This window comes from Chinchilla lanigera, unplaced genomic scaffold, assembly GCF_000276665.1.
Source record: "Chinchilla lanigera isolate Chin_1 unplaced genomic scaffold, ChiLan1.0 scaffold00007, whole genome shotgun sequence".
Lineage (NCBI taxonomy): Eukaryota > Metazoa > Chordata > Mammalia > Rodentia > Chinchillidae > Chinchilla > Chinchilla lanigera.
In genome coordinates, this window is record NW_004955408.1 from 31,269,800 (window position 1) to 31,287,706 (window position 17,907).

The window sequence follows — 17,907 nt, forward strand, 5'->3', positions numbered from 1 at the left end:
GGACCCCGGTTAGAGCACATACAATGGACAGGTGGGACTGGTGACACAGACAAGTCTGGAGCAATGGTAACAATATTAGCCATCAGGTGGTAAGCTAGGTGAACTAGCTCTGTGTTTGGGGACCAAGACAGGAGAAATAGAAGTGGGCAGGTAGGGCCACCCCCTCTTTCTTTTCTTTACTTTTCCCTCTTTTTTCCCCTTTTCTTTTTGCTTTTTAAATGGCTGGGAACAACTCCAGCCCCAGAAAACTAATCCCATCCCCCAAATCCAGAGACAAAGATCAGACCTCAACCCAGCACAAATCTATCTGCAATCTTGGCTAGAGTACACATTCTGGGATCAGACTTGGGCCTACCACAGAACTATAGACACTAGAGGAATCTCACTATTTTTATTTTTTTCTTCCTGATGGTTTTTCCTCTTGGCAGTCAGCTGGGTTAGTGTGTTTTTTTGTTTGTTTGTTTTCCTTTTTCTTTTTGTCTTTTTCTCTGTGTTATGTTCTGCATTGTTTTTATTTTCTTTATGTTTGTTGTTCTTTTCTCTGTGTGTGGTTATTTTTGTTTCCTGTTTTTCTTTCCTCTCTTTTTAATTTTATTTCTCTTTTCTACCTTCTTTTCTCTCTCATTCACAATTTAGATCACTAAACTTTCTCTTTGTATTATTCTACTCATCCTCTTCCTGTCTTTTCTCAACTATTTCACTTGATTTTATGAGACTTTCATGTGAGGAAACATTTCTCTTTCTGGTTCACTTCAGTGAAGTGAACCAAAACCTATACTTTCTCTTCCAATCTCTCCCCCTATCCTACAATTACCCAAAACTTGGATGATCATCCTATGCCCACCAAACTTGCTACTACTATGTTTAACTTCATCCATCTCTCTGTCCTTCCCCCTACCCCTCTTAAATCCCTCCACAACTGGATAAAATCACTCTACTAAGTGGAAAAACACTGCATACAAATTCTTGGTATAAGTTGGATTATGTTATATAACTATAGAGCTTGCTTCTATTGTTGAAGAAATCATGCTAATAGTTAATACAGTCTGTCAGTAGCCAAACTGTGCTTCAGTCTATTGTTATTGCTAACTGTACAACTTTAACCAGGATGCCATATCTGTTATAATCAGCTTTTCTCTACTGTATGACCACACTGCAATTACAAGGGGTCATAACCATCACCATAGTCCAGTACCGAAGGAATGGGCCTTAAGTCAAATTGATAGCAACTCCACATTCTTAATTTATTCAGAAGGTAGGTTCTTGGGATAGACATAAAGACCAAGAACCACTTATATTTAAAAGACAACCTGAGAAACAGCCATCTCCTAGGAAAACCTAGACACCAGGAATAAAACTATCTAACACAGGAAATCCAAAAGCATCAACACAGAAAAGGAAACAAAATAAAAAAATAGAAAACAAAAAGAGGAAGAAGTAAAATGCAAACCCAAATGCCTAGCCCACCCAGGACAAGTCTAGAGCACAAAGAGATAGAGGAAATCAGAAGCCAACCTCTGGAGCTCTCTGAAATGACAGTAACAACTGTGAAAAAAGGAAGAAGCCATAGAAAAAATAATATTTAAGGTGGAAGAAGAAATGATAATCAAAATGAAAGACATTAAAGGAGAGACAAAAAATAGAATTTAGGAAGATGATGGAAACCATGAACAGCATAGACAAGAAGTATCATCAATGAAACAGATCCAGATAGAAATCCAGGGGATTAAAAACTTCACTGAAAGTATCCACAACAGATTGAATGAAGGTGAGGATAGAATATCAGACCTAGAAGACTAGAATGTGACTAGTGATCAGGAAAAGATAATCTTAAAAATAGCAAGGGACCATGAAAAAAATCAATCCAACAGCTACAAGATGATGCAAAGAAGAACAATTTCAGATTGATTGGAGTCAATGAGAAACCTGGAGACAGAGCAAAAGCCATTAAATATCTCTTTACAGAAATAATGGCAGAAAACTTCCCAAATATGGATAAAGTATTTGACATACAAACAAATGAAGCACATAGAAATCCAAATAGCCATGACCAAAATATATCTACACCAAGGCATATAATAAAGAGTCCAGAAATTTAACACAAGAGCAAAATATTAAAAGCAGCTAGAGAAAAGAAACAAATCACCTATGAAGGAAAGTGCAGCAGAATCACAGCAGACTTCTCAATGCAAACCCTCAAATCAAGGAGAACTGGAATGAGGTATTGCAAGCCCTAAAAGTAAACTATCTTTCAAAATCAATGGAGAAATAAGATACTTGCATAACAATAACTGAAGAAATTCATGACCACCAAACCAACTTTACAAAATGCTCTGAAGGATATATTAGAAAAAGATAATAAAGACCACAAACATATGAAAATCAATATAAAGAAACTGCCAACCAGGGCAAGCAATTAAACAGAGAGGAAAGACAGAGAGCCAACAACAGAAAATAACATAAAAAAGATAAGCCAATATATATCAGTTATAACCATCACTGCAAATGGTCTCAACTCACTAATCAAAAGAAACAGACTGGCAGAATATATCAAGACCTAAGATCCAACAATATGCTGCATCCAAGAAACACATTTAACGCCCCCCCCCAAATTAATAAGCTAAGGGTCAAAAGATGGAAAACAATTATCCATGCCACAGAAACCCAGAGAAAATCAGAGGTCATTATTCTATTTGTAGACAATGTAAACTTTAAACCAAAACGGATCAAAAGAGAAAAGGAAGGGCACTACATACTTGTTAAGAGAAAACTCCAAGAAGAAAAAATAACAATCATACATATACATAAACCAAAAACTGGTGCACCCAACTGCATAAAACAAATATTAACAGATGTGAAAAACCAAATAAGCACTAACACAATTGTAGTGGGGGACCTTAATACCAGACTCTCACAAATATATCTAGACAAAAATCAATAAAGAAATATTAGAATTAAACGAACACTGTGAACAAATGGACTTGGTAGATGTCTACAGAGTGTTCCACCCCAAAACATCAGAATACACATTTTTCTCAGCTATGCATGGGATATTCTCCAAAATAGATCACATGTTAGCCCACAGAACATGTTTAAGTAAATGTAGGGAGTTGAAACCATTCCTTACATAATATCTAACCATAGTGCAGTAAAAATGGAAATCAACAAAAAAAGAAATCACAAAAATACACAAACATATGGAATTTAAAAAACACACTTCTGAACAATCAACAGGTCATGAAGGAAATTAAAGATGATATTAAACAGTATATACAATTAAACAATAATGTTGATACAACATACTGAAACTTATGGGATGCAATAAAAACAGTACTAAGAGGGAAATTTATAGTGATAAACTCACTTCAGAAAAACAGAATGAGCTCAAATAAACAACCTAATGTTGAACCTCAAACTTCTAGAAAAAGAACAAATCAAACCCAAAGTTCATATGAGGCAGGAAATTATAAAGATAAGAAAAGAAATTAATGCAATTGATACTCAATGAATTGAAAAGTTGGTTCTTTGAAAGAATTAATAACATTGATAAACCCTTAGCCAACCTCACCAAAAAGAGGAAAGAAAAAGCACAAATTCCCACAATTAGAAATGAAAAGAGGGAAATCACAACAGATCCTACAGAAATTCAGAAGATCATCAATATCTACTATGAGAACCTATATTCTAATAAGATGGAAAACACTGAAGAAATGGACAGATTCCTAGACACAATAGTATCACTAAAACTAAATCAAGAAAATATAAAAATTCCGAATAATCCACATATCACAATCCCTAATTTGAAATTATACTACAAAGCTACTCTGATAAAATCAACATGGTTTTGGTAAAAAAACAAAAACAAAAACAAAACAAACCAGACCTGATGATCGGTAGAACAGAATAGAAGATGCAGACACAACTTCAGACACACTAAGCCACCTTATCTTCAACAATGGAGCCAAATATGTTCACTGGAAGAAAGATAGCCTCTTTAATAAATGTTACTGGAAGAACTGGCTTTGCACCTGCCAAAGATTAAACCTAGAACCATATCTCTCATGATGCACTAAACTAAAATTGAGATGGGTCAAATATCTAAATATTAAAACAGAAACACTAAATCTACTGGAAGACAGAACAGGTAGAACTCTTGAAGACATAGGTGTAGGCAGAGACTTCATGAAGAAAAACGAGACTGCATGGGAAATACTACAAAGAATCACAAATGAGATCTCACCTTATTAAAAAGCTTCTACACAGCAAAAGAAATCACCAACTAAATGAAAAGATGGTCCACAGAGTTTGAAAAAATTATAGACATTTGTCCTTCAGACAAAGGAGTTATATGGAGAACATATAAAGAATTGAAAAAAAATCAGGCCCCTGAAATTCAAAGACCCAATCCAAAAATGCGCATCTGAGATTAATACACACTTCTCAGATGAAGAGATACAAATGGCAAATATATGAAAAAATGCTCAACATCATTGGTCATCTGAGAGATACAAATGAAAACAACCCTGAGATTCCATCTCCAGAAGAATGGCTATCATCAAGAAATCAACTGATAATGCTGGAGGGGCTGTGGGGGAAAAAGGAGCCCATCTCCACTGTTGGTGGGAGTGCAGACTGGCAAAACACTGTGGAAATCAGCGCAGAGATTCCTTAAAAAATTAGAATTAGAGGTCCCTTCAACCCACCTACTCCCCTTCTGGGTATCTTCCCAGAAGAATTAAAAACATCATACCATAGTGATATATTTGCACCCATGTTTAATAGCAGCACAATTTGTAATAGCTAAACGTTGGAAACAATTCAAATGCCCAACATCTGAGGAATGGATAAAAGGGATACTGTTTCTTAATATAATGGAATACTATTCAGCTGTAAAGAAAGATAAACTTGAGACTTTTATAGGTAAATGGATGCAACCTGAGTTCATTCTCATAAGTGAAATAAATCAGACCCACATGTGTAAACATTGTATTGCCTCATCAGTGTGAGAAACTGAAAGAATAAGGTCCAAAATGTACAATAGATATTGCACATAGGGAAGCAACTGTTCAAAAGAAAAGAAAAACTGATGGGAGAAAGAGGAAAGGAAGGAAGGGGAAAATATATCTATACAAAAGATATTTAAGGTAGTTATACAGCTAGTTTCTCTTAGTTCACTGAAAAAAATGTTTTGTGCTAATAGTATTTTGGACAATATTTCATGCCCATGTCTTGTATTCTGAACAACTACTATGAATATAACAATACATAAAGTATTAATTATTGTTACTCTCCTACTAGCCTGTTTTGAAACTGTTTTATTGTTATTTTTACTTTTTTCTGTTTAAAATTAACAAAAAGACATAAATATAGGGGAAAATGGCAGAGTGATGAGAAGCAAAGAAAGAGTCTCTCTGAGATTTGGTGTCCAGATGCTAGAATATAGGAACATAAGGCAGAGAAGAAGGAGGAAAATGTGTCCCTGGGACCCAGGAAGGACCTGAAGTGAGAAGTGAAGCCTATGGGGAGAGCAAAGATAGAGAGACTTCTTCTGTGAAGAAGAGGAGGTGGCATGTGAAGCTTTGTCCTTGAATCTAGACTTGCTGGGTGGGAGGATTGGCTTGGACATGCCAGAAGCATAGTGACTACTGGTGATCCTAGAGGCCTCCACAGAGAAACACGTAAGTAGAACACAGCAGTGGATACAGCAGACTTCAGTGGCTGGTGAGTTATTCGGGTTTAGAAGTTCCCCAGAAGAGGGCAGTTGGCTAGTAGCCATCTTGGAGAGGGGCCAACTGAGCTCCAAGCTCAGAACTCTGAACAGCTTCAGAGTTCAGAGTTCAGAACTCTGAACAGGCTTCATCTAATGGTTCCCAGTGTCAGAGTGAAGCTACCAAGTTCAATCAGCAGGGGATCAGGGATCCAGGTCAAGTGGGCAAGAAGCTGAGTTCAAGCCAGCAGGAGGAATGCAGAGTTTTACAGGCTGAACAAGTTGGGCTCTATCCTCACAGCCAGAAACCAGCCTGAACTTCAGTAGAATTGAAGTTGAAGACTTTCTGGGATTACCTACTACCCCACCTGTAAAGCTATGACTGGCTTGCTGCAATTAATGAACTTGGATCTGCACTGTCTGCCCACGTTGTCTAGCAGTGACAGCAGAGACACACCTTGATATGGATATTTTTTCTTTCCTTTTCTTTGTTTTTCATTGCTTGTTATTGTTTTCACATGAGTGTGAACATGGTTTCTAGTGTTTTTGTTGTTCTGTTCTTGTTTTTATTTCTTCCTTCTCTCTTTCCCTCCTGTCTTCTTCACCAGTTTTCCAAAGTGTGCATAATCTTTGTTCTCCAGCCTTGCTTCTAATCTCTTTCTCTTCTCCTACTTCTCTATTTTTTCCCTAACCCAACTGAAATTTTCTCCCTTGAGGATAAAATCACCATATTGAGGGTGATTTACTATAAAGCATTTTCTGGTTTGTTTTAGATTTTGTTGTATAACCACAAGTATAGTTTGTGGTTAAAGGTGGAAAATTTAATAGTTACCTCAGTTTGTCATTTTCTAGGCTGTAATTGAGCTATTGTAATTGCTAGTTCCACTGCTTTAGTCAAGGTGACATAATTGTTATAATCAATTGTTCTTCCTGATATACCAAGACTGAGGTTGCCTAAGGGTCATAAACAACAGGAAAGGCCAGTGCCAAAGAAATAGGGGCTGGACCAAATAGGCAGCAGCTTCTCACCCCCAATAAATTGAAGAGGCAGGATCTTGCCACAGACTCAAAATCCCAAAGGCAACTATATCTAGAAGAGACCCCTGAGAAGTAGACATTTCCTAAGTGTTCTAAATACTAATGATAAAGCTACTCACCATAAATAGTTAACAAGCAACAACCCAGGAATTAAACTAAAAAAAATAGAAAATAAGAAGACACTGAAGCAAGATGTAACCCCAGATTTCCAGCTCACCAAAGGCAAATCCAGGGGGCAATGAGGTGGAAGAATTCAAAAGCCACCCATCTGAATTTGCTAAAGTGGTAACAGTAAAAGTAACAAAGCAGATAAAAGAAGCTCTAGAAAAAAAACAAACCAGAAATAACTTCTCAGATAACTACAGAGGTGGTGACTATAATGAAAGACATGCTTAGTGACTCTAGAGCATACACAAATACAAAAATGATGGAAACCATGAACGCCCAACATAGGAAAGCAATAGAGTCCATGAAACAGATTCAAACAAATATCCAAGGGATTAAAAATTCCACTGAAAGTATACACAGCAGAATGAGCCAATGTGAGAATAGAATATCAGATATAGAAGAAAAGATTGTGGTTACTGATCAAGAAAGGAATGATTTCTTAAAAATAGCAAGGGACCATGAAAAATCAGTCCAAAAGTCACTGGATGATGAAAAGAAGAACATAAGATTGATCAGAGTCAATGAAAAAGCAGAAGACAGCACAAACAATATAAAAAACCTATTCACAGAAGTAATGATAGATTGAAGATATCAATATGTTATACAAGCATTGTTAATTTCTTACCACTTTATTTGTAACTCTGTGTTGTTTGTGTTGTTCTTTTGCTATTTTGTAAATGTCTGTTTGTTTATGTGTTTTCCTTTTATTTTTTAAAAGAAAAAAAAAAAAAAGAAGTAATGGTAGAAAATTTCCCAAGCATGGAAAAAGAATTTGACATACAGTAAGTGAGTCATATAGAACTCCAATTAGCCATGATAAAAAAAATCTATATGAGAGCATATAATAGTCAAGATTCCAAAAATTCAGCACAAGAACAGATTATTAAAAGTGATTAGATAAAATCACCTATAAAGGAAAGCCCATCAGAATCACAGCAGACTTCTCAACACAGACCCTCAAATCAAGGAGAGTTTGAAGTATTTCAAGCCCTAAAAGAAAACAGTCTCCAACCCAGATTGATGTACCCCACAAAACTATCTTTCAAAATTGATGGAGAAATAAGATACTTTCATGACAACATCTCAGGAAATTCATGAGCACCAAACCAGCACACCAAAATGCTCTGAAGGATATTCTAGAAAGTGATAACAAGGACCACAACTCCATGAATCTCAACAGAATGAATCCACAAGGCAAGGCAAGCAATTAAACAGAAGGGGAAAATGGAAACCAACAATAGGAAAATAATATCACAAGGATAAGTCAATACATATCAGTTATAACCATTAATATTAATGATCTCAATTCACCAATCAAAAGAAATGGATTGGCAGAATGAATCAATAAGCAAGATCCAACAATGTGCTGCATTCAAGAAAAATATTTCACTCAAAAAGAAATGTATAGACTGAAGGTGAAAGGATGGAAAACAATACTCCATGCAATGGGAACCTGGAAGCAAGCAGGGGTAGCTATTCTATTTGTAGACAAAGTGGATTTCAAGCCAAGACTGATTAACAGAAACAAAGACAATCACTACATCCTTGTAAAGGGAACAATTCAAGAGGAAGAGATAACAGTCATAAATATATACACACAAAATACCAGTGCATCCAATTATATAAAACAAATATTAACAGACAGGAAAAATCAAATAATCACTAATACAGTTGTAATGGGCAACCTCAATACTCTACTGTTACAAACAGACAGATCAACTGGACAAAAAACCAATAATGAACTATCAGAACTGAACTAAACTTTTGAACAAATGGACCTAGTAGATGTCTACAGAGCGTTACATCCTGAATATACATTCTTCTCTGCTGCACATGGTACATTCTCCAAAATAGATCACATACAAGCTCATAGAACATGCTTAAGTAAATGCAAAGAAATTGAAATTATCCCGTGTATATTACCAGAGCATAGTGCAATGAAATTAGAAGTCAGTGCCAAAAGAAACCACAAGCACTTCATAAACACATGGAAACTAAGTAACACCTGAGCAGTTAAGGGCTCACAGATAAAATTAAAGAAGAAATAAAAGAATTTCTACAATTAAGTGATAATGCCAATACAACATAGCAGAACATATGGGACACAATGAAAACAGTCCTATGAGGGAAATTTATAGGGGTGAATATCCATGTCAGAAAAAAACAGAGCTAGCCCAAATGAACAAGCTAATGTTGAACCTCAGGCTTCTAGATAAAGAAGAGCAAGTCAAGCCCAAAACTCATATAAGGGAGGAAATCATTAATATCAGAGCAGAAATTAATTCAATGAAGACTAAGAAAACAATAATGAATAATGAATAAAGACTCAATGAATTCAAGAGTTTGATTTAATTATAAAATTTATTTAATCTTTGAAAGAGTAAATAAAATTGTCAAACCATTAGCCAATCTTATCAAAAAAGGAAGGAAAGACTCAAATCCATGTAATTAGGAATGAAAAGGATGAAATCACAACAAATCCTGCAGAAATCCTGAAGATTAATACCTACTTTAAGAACCTGTACTCTAATAAGATGGCAAATGCAGAAGAAATGGGCAGATTCCTAGATACATATAAATTACCAAAGCTAAATACATATAATTTACCAAAGTGAATCAAGAAGATATAAAATTATAAATAAATAAATATCAGTCAGTAAAATCAAAGGTGTACTTAAAAACCTATCAATAAAGAAGAGTCCAGACTCTGATGGATTCACTGTTGATATCTACAAGAAATTTAGAGAAGATCTAATGCCAAAACTTCTCAAATTCTTTAATGAATTTGAAAGTGAAGCAATACTCCCAAATTCATTCCTGGAAAGCAAGCATTACCCTGATTATAAAACCACAGAAGGACCCAAACAAAAAAAGTAGAACTACAGATCAATCTTCTTAATGACCATAGATACAAAAATCCTCAACAAGATACTGGCAAGCAGAATGCAGCAAATCATCAAGAAGATTATACACCATGACAAGGTAAGATTCATCCCAGGGATACAAGGATGGTTCAACATACACAAATCAATAGATGCAGCAGAGCCAAAGACAAATAAACATGATCATCTCAATAGATGCAGAAAAAGAACTTGACAGTATCCAACACTCATTCATGATAAAAAACCCTACAGAAAATTGGAATACAAACTCTTTTTCTCAGTCTGATAAAAGCATCTATGACAAACCAACTACCAACATCTTACTAAATGGTCAAAACTGAAAGCTTTTACACTAAAATCAGGAACAAGACAAGGATGTCCACTATCACCATACCTGTTCAATATAGCTCTGGAAACATTAGCCAGAGCACTTAGACAAGAAAAAGAAATAAAAGGGGTAGGATAGGAAAGGAAGACATTAAACTGTTATTATTTGCAGAAAGCATGACACTTTACATACAGGACCTCAAAAACTCCACCAAAAGACTCCTAGAATTAATAACCAAATTTAGTAGCATGGCAGGATACAAAGTCAGCACTCAAAGATCAATAGCATTCCTGTACACAAATAACAAACTCACTGAGAGTGAAATTAGGGCAACAACACCTTTCACAGCATCAAGAAAAATTAAATACCTAGGAATCAATCTAATGAAGGAAGTAAAAGACCTTTACATTAAAAACTATAGTACTCAGAAAAAGGAGATCACAGAGAGTATCAGAAAATGGAAAGATATCTCTTGGTTTTGGATGGGCAGAACCAGCATAGTGAAAATAGCCATACATTCAAAACTGTTGTACAGATTTAATGCAGTCCTAATCAAAATACCAAAAGCATACTTCAGAGAACTAGAGAAAATAATCCTAAAATTCATTTGGAACAAGAAGATACCTAGAATACCAAAAGCAATTCTGGGCAACAAAGGCAAGGCAGGGAGCATCACAGTCTCTGACTTGAAATTGTACTACAAAGCTACTGTGATAAAAACACCATGCTACTGGCAAAAAGACCCCAACCAACCAAATAAACAAACAACAGACCTGTAATGAATGGAACAGAATAGAAGATGCAGAATCAGCTCCAAAGGCCCTCAGCCACTTTATGTTTGACAAAGTGGCCAAACACCTTCATTGGAAGAAAGATAGCCTCTTTAGTAAATGGTACTGGGAAAACTGGCTCTGCACATGCTGAAGATTAAACCTAGAACCTATCTCTCTCCATGCACTAAACTGATATTTAAACGGGTCAAATATCTAAATATTAAAACAGAAACACTAAATCTGCTGGGAGATAGAATAGGTAGAACTCTTAAAGACATTGGTGTAGGCAAGGACTTTATAAACAAAACCCTGATTGAACAAAAACCATCACAAAGAATTAATAACTGGTATTTCATCTTATTAAGAAGCTATTGCACAGCAAGAAAAACCACCAAGAAAGAGACAACCCACAGTGTGGGAAAAATTTTTTGCCATTGTTTCTCAGACAAAGGACTAATATCTAGAATATATAAGGAACTCAAAAAAACAGACACCCTCAAGTTTAAAGACCGAAACAAAAACGGGCATATGAAATGAATAGGCACTTTTCAGATGAAAAAGTACAAACAGCAAATAAATACATGAAAAAATGTTTACTATCACCTGAAATTCGAGAGATTCAAATTAAATCACTGCTGAGATTTCATCTCACTCCAGAAAGAACAGCTATTGTCAAGAAATCCACCAATAATAAATGCTGGCTGGGCTGTGGGGAAAAAATAACCCTTCTCCACAATTGGTGGGAGTGTAGACTGGTGCAACTATTGTGGAAATCAGTTGAAGATTCCTAAAAAAAGAACTAGGGCTCCATTCAACCCAGTTATTACCCTTCTTGGTATCTTCCTGAAAGAATTAAAAAATCACACTACAACGTTTATGCACACCCATGTTTATAGTGGCATCATTTGTAATAGCTAATTCTTGGAAACAGCCCAAATACCCATCAACCAATGAATGGATAAAGATGTGTATTTTTAAAAATACAATGGAGACCTACTCTGTCAAAAAGAAGGATAAACATGAGACATTTCCAGGTAAGTGAATGGACCCTGACACTGTCACCTCTGGTCTCCCTTCCAGCTTCTCTCTGACTTTTGTGGATACTGCTCCACTGCCTATATCCCTTTCTTCATGGCTGCCCCCTTCTTATCTGTGAGGTCTTTACTAACTGTTTTCTCCTTGAAGATGCTCTCTCAATTAGAAGCATTTTTCTCCATTTCTGAACCTTATTCTTTTCTCCTTGGCTCTTTCATCAATTTAATGTCATATATTCATCTGTGTGTTTTCTTGTTCACTACCTCTGACCCTCACTAACCTGAAGATGCCACTAAGGTAGGAACCACACGTATCTCCTCAGTAAATGCCACAGTGCCTGGCATGTATCAGCCACTCAAATATGTATTCAGTGAAGGAAGGAGGGAGCTGTGTCCTGTGGAGATGGGACAGCCATGTGACTAAATTCATGTCTTAGTGGCATCTACTTCTGCCCAACTTGGGGAAAGGGGTAATTACCTGGTATCTGGTGGGCTTGCTGAAAGTGTTGTTTGCAGTCAGGTTTTCAGAATTTCTCATGCCAGCCTGGTAGCGAGTCTTCTGGGGAAAAAAAAAGTCACACAGAGGCATGATAGGACTTGAATGAACAATATCCACTTATAGGACTGGGTCTCTAAGGGACCTTCTGGAAGCTGGTTTACTCCTTGCTGCATGGTTTCTCAGAACAGCTCCCAGGAACTCTAGCTCTGCAGAGTGCTCACAAACATTATAGAATGTCTGGGAGACTCCAGTTGGTTTGAGAAGCACCGAGTTAAAGTTATATGACTGTCTTTCCTCAAGGACTTCTCAGAGGCTCTAATAGGTTAAACATTAAGAATCTACATGAGGAAGAGAGAGTGGTCAGGGAAACTTTTGCTCAGAGTTCATTCTCCAGATTCTTTCTGGAAAAAGCTATTCCAAGTCCAGTAAGGAGCTCCCCTTATGAGACTGTGGCTCAGCCAGGGAGCAGGCAGCAGGTGCTTGCTAAGTCCTCAATGGTGCACCTCCCCAAGGAATTACACGGAGAAGGGTTGCTACCTTGGGCAGCCCCTGCTCTGTGGCAGCTCGTGATGTGCCCGGCATATTCTGAAAGGCAACAGCCCCTTGCCGCTCCCAGCTTCCCTTGCATCAGGGGCCACCATGTGAATCAAACACATACGACTCCCTTTGCCGCCTCCTCCCGCTGCTTTTTCTAGCCCCACAAACCAGATGCTACATACCCTGAATTTGGAATTCAGCATGCCCATTTCAAGGTCATTTTCACAGCTTTTGGCCTTAGATTTGCAGAGTTTTATGAGGCACATCTTGATTCTCATTATGAGATAATAAAATGATTTAGGACTTGGCACTAGATTAAAAGGGGCAGGTAGAGTTCTTCCTTCATCAAAATAAGACAACCAGAGCTTTGCTCGGGCAAATTTCCACTCCACATCTGCATCCTCCTGCGGAACAAGGGAATCAAAAGCACACCATCAAAGGCTAAGACTTAACAACCGAGCTCACTGTGAGGAGCAGAGATACAGGCTTCAGATTCTGAGATGAGACTTCTGAAACAGACTCCGATGGATCTGTGGCTGCTCATCCTTTCTACGGAGGGCACAAGGTGGCGATTTGCTTTTGCTAAGCCCACACGCATTCCTCACTCTTAAAGCCCTCCACCTACATCCTTGGGATTCCTGGGAGAAGCATGAGCCAGTGTGTGGTGCTCTCCTGTGTTCTCCTCTCTATATTTTCACCAACGTTCTCCGCTTGCAGCTCACCAAAGAACACTCCTCACTGCCACTTCACCTTATTATTCATTAATTTTTACAGCTCTGCTAGTAGATTAATCAACCACCACAGCAGCAAGGTATTTATTTATGTTTTGGAGAAGTGCTGTCCAATAGAAATGTATTGTGAGCCACCAAGGTGAGGCCTTTGGATACATTTACATTTTCTATGTCAGTTATAAAAGGTAAAAGGAACAGGTAAGATTAATGTCAATGATGCATTTTATTTAACTTAATGGGTCCCACATGTTATCATTTCCAGAAGTAATTATCACAAAAATTACTGCTGAAGATGAAGTTTAGTGGTAGCGCTCATGCTTAGTGGCAGACAAGGCTCTGCATTTGGCCGTCAGCACTGCCCCCGAAAAATGATTAATGAGCTAGCTTTCTCTTTCCTTGCATACGAAGAGCCCGTGTGAATCTTATACTTAGAGCACATCTCAGTTTGGAGCAGCTTCATTTCAAGTGCTGCATAGGCTCCTGTGGTGAGTGGCTACCACACTGGACGATATAGGATAAGCATTAAAAAGTGCATTTCATACTGGCCAACGTGCTGCTGGGGGATGTTAAGAGATCTAGCATATGTAATTCAAGGGGAACAAGGTCTGGCTGTGGCTTAGAGGAGGTAATCCTGCCATACTCTCTTCTCTGGTGGTGGGATTAGATTAAAAACTAGAGCTTTTGACTTGGCATCCATGCCAGAATCCTGAGTGGACCCCCTGAGAAGCAGTAGGAGTGTTTTGCTCTGGACAGGCTTCTTGAACCTCTGTGGTAGGAAGGGAGAAAAAGAAGATGGGATTTGAGGGTTTTTTTAATTAAAATTTTTATTTTGAATTGCCCATCTTCTTACTCATTTGAGGATTGGATTTTGAATCAGATAGATCTGATTTCAATATGCCTTACTTTGTGATTTCAGTTAAGTCCTGATGTCATCCAGACAAGGCTGAGAACAGTGTCTTTTCATCCTCAGACATTGAGTATGTGCTCATTTCCACAGGCAGTGGATACACTCCAAGGACTGTGAACCCAGCAAGGGCCTACATGAGGCTGTTGGGATGTGCTGCCAGGGTAGAAGGTCGTAACCAGCAGCTTGACTACTTTACTTGCTTTTGTCGTGGCTTGGTCTGCTTGGGGACATTTTATATGTCTCTTTTAGAAGGGGATGGGAAGGTTGTTTTTTGCTTTAGGTGTATATGTATTTTGTTTTGTTTTGTTTTTTGACATAAGGTCTTGCCATGTCTGGAACCCACTATGTACCCATGTTAACTCATGATTCTCCTTCCTTAGCATCCCAAATCCTGGGAGTTTGGGAGTGCGCCACTATGCCCAGCAGACTGGGAGCTTTCTGAGGGCAGGGGTCACTCCTGGTCTTGCTGTTCAAGAGAACTATAACAGGGATACCGGGACTCAGCTCGATTGACAGGGAGGGCTGTGTAGAGGTAAGAGCATGGGTTCTGGTGCTTGCCAGGGTTCAAATCCTGGCTATTCTCCTTACCTACCTTGAAGCTACAGTAGTTGACTCAGTTACCTCATCAGTAAATAGGAATCATGATATCTATCTATCTATCTATCTCATAGGTTGTTGTGAGAATTTAAAGAATTAATGCATAAAAGACATTTAACAGTGAAAGATATTGAGTAAGCCCTCAAAAAAAAAAAAAAATACTACTTTCTTTTCCATAGCCTAGTGCAGGCCTAGCACAGGGGTCAGCACTTAGACATTTAGTAAATATCTGTAGAGCATCTCCTTGGTGCCTGGCCTGTGCTAAGGAGTAACATGCCCTGTGGATCAGATAACCTGGCCAATGAACTGGTTAAACTGTTCACCAGTCAGCCTTTGCCTGAGAGGTTTGTTAGAGCCTTGGGAAGCTCTCATGCTGGGCCCTGATCTGGGGCTCAGATGCCTCCCCATAGCTGGTGTCAGAGCTGAGTAGTTCTCACCAGGTAGAGTGGGGGCAAGTGGGGCTGGGTGGAGAAGGAGTAGGAGTTAACCATCAGGGAGGCAGTGAGAAGGGTAAATAACTCTGGAGAAGGTTGGGGATAAAGCGCGGGGTTGAGGGGGGAGAGTGGTTCAGAGCTGAAAATGAGATGGAGCGAGGACTTTTTACAGTTCTGTTTTTATCTTATCTTTTCTCTTTTTTAAAGATCAAGAGTCTCAAATACTGAGAGGAAGGACAGGGTAGAGAGGAAGAGGGTGAAAACGCAGGGAGGCTGTGCATGGGTGCTGTGCTGAGGACGGCTTCTGAGGAGGAAGAGGAGGGAGCCTGGGCCCCAGAGCAGCTGCTCCAGAGGAATTAGAGTGGCTCTGCCTGGGTGGGGTGGAGGGAGCCAGCAGGGAAGGTGCAGGATGTAGTGGATTGGAGTAGCAGGTATTCAAGACGTACTCAATAAATGGGAGACTTTTCTAGGAGGACTTACACACACTTCATCAAAGCTCAGCTTGGTACCTGGTGGAGTTCAGAGTACTGAGGGGAGATGTGGGGCTGCAGTGAGCTCTCTCTCTCTGTCTCTCTCTCCATTCCGTGCTAGAATAACTTGATATCACATGCTGTGAGCTTGCCTATTCCTGTCTTAAGTGAGAGGGCAACCCTTAGCCAACCACATGCACGCTCATATCACAGTCATTAGTACCAAAGCACGACATGCTGGTCAGGCTGCAGGAGGGCTGCCCTGGGTGAGTAGCACAGAGATCCTCAGACTATCCAGGCATCATCTAAGTTTCTCTTACATGTGGGAAAACTGAGGCCCAGAGGGGCAGGACTATTTAACAATAGCTCATCCTCCACATAGTGACCAAATATAGAAAGGCTTGTGAAGAATTTAGCTGCCTACCCATCCTGTGTTGTATTTTCTTGAGAGCACAATAACAGGCAGCTAAGGCTCCATGACCCAACTCGCTCGTATCACCTCTTGCCTCTTCTCCTTGCTCAATCTCTGCTCTGGTGGTGCTGAACACACCACACCGTTCTGCCCTGCCCTGCCCTGCCCCGAGATAGTCTGGAATACTGTAGTCTTATTTTTCTGGTGTTATTGGGCTGCACTGTAGCTCTGTAAAACTCCTGTGTTGAAGTCCTGCTCGCCTGGTACCTTAGAATGTGTTTGAAGGTGGACTCTTCAGAGGGGTGGTTAGAGTTGAATGAAGTCATAAGGTGGGAGCCTAGCCCAGCAGTGTTGTGGGAAGACTATGTGCAAATGCAGCAAGAAGGTGGCCGTCTGTGAGCCGGGGAGCCAGGCCTCACCAGAAACCACCCCTGCAGGAACTTTGAGCTCCTCCCTTCTGGAACTATAAGAAAAAACATTCTTGATGTTTAAGCCACAGTCTGCTCTTTTTTTTTTTTAAAAAATTGAAAGTCATAGCAAATAAAGATCAGGAATCTTTATTTTCTCTATATGAGGAATACACAATTGTTTCTTATCATTTAGTACAGAGCTATGCCAAGCGAATACGAAAGCGCCCTTTGAAATCCCCTCTATCTTTATACTCCCCTCCTGAGAGGATTCCTGACCAAGAGGCTGGTAGCATCCCTTTTTCTCTCTTTTCTGTCTGTGTATTTACAATTGCATTGTTATGTAAATATGAGATTTGCCTGTTTGTATTTTTCTGCAACTTGCAGTTTTTCACTGAATAATATCTGAGGAATTTTTCCATGTTAGTACAAAAAGTCTTTGTCACTGTATATATACAGTATTCTAAAGTGTGACTGTCTCAGCTTAGACATTCTGATATCGATGAGCTAGTTCCAAACTTTTCCTTTAGTGAGCATCTGTGTAAAATCATATTCATGTGTGAATCTATTCTTAGAATTAGAAATGCAGACAAAATGGGTTAGAGCATTTAAAATGTTAATTTTATTTAACTGTAATAGGTAAACATGATTTAGTACAGCATAAGAAGGTATAAATAAAGTGAAAAGGATCCCACTTATCATGCACCACCCTAGTGGTGCCTTTCTTTTTTTTTTTTGGTTTTTCTCCGGTACCGGGAACCGAACTCACGACTTTGCGCTTGCCAGGCAGGCGCTTTTGCCGCTGAGCTAAATCCCCAGCCCCAGTGGTGCCTTTCTTAAGGATAGTTTCAAAGGTTTGTTTTTCTTTAAAATGTGTGTGTAATAGTACACACCTATAATCCTAGCATGTTGGGAGGCTGAGGCAGGAGGATCCCCAGTTTGAGCCCAGTTTGGGCAACTTAGGGACTTAGTGAGACCCTACC

The 17,907-nt window shown here is 38.7% G+C and overlaps 1 protein-coding gene across 1 annotated transcript in view; it reads right to left on the minus strand.

Annotated features, from left to right (window-relative positions):
* The window catches only part of Trpc7 (transient receptor potential cation channel, subfamily C, member 7), a 148,086-nt gene that overhangs the window by 9,033 nt on the left and 121,146 nt on the right, over positions 1 to 17,907 (minus strand). Inside the window, exons 8-9 of the mRNA XM_013507541.1 lie at positions 13,149 to 13,370; positions 12,409 to 12,489 (exon numbers count right to left, since the gene is read on the minus strand). Of these exons, the coding sequence (XP_013362995.1) occupies positions 12,409 to 12,489; positions 13,149 to 13,370 (303 nt within the window). The remainder of the gene's footprint in view (positions 1 to 12,408; positions 12,490 to 13,148; positions 13,371 to 17,907) is intronic.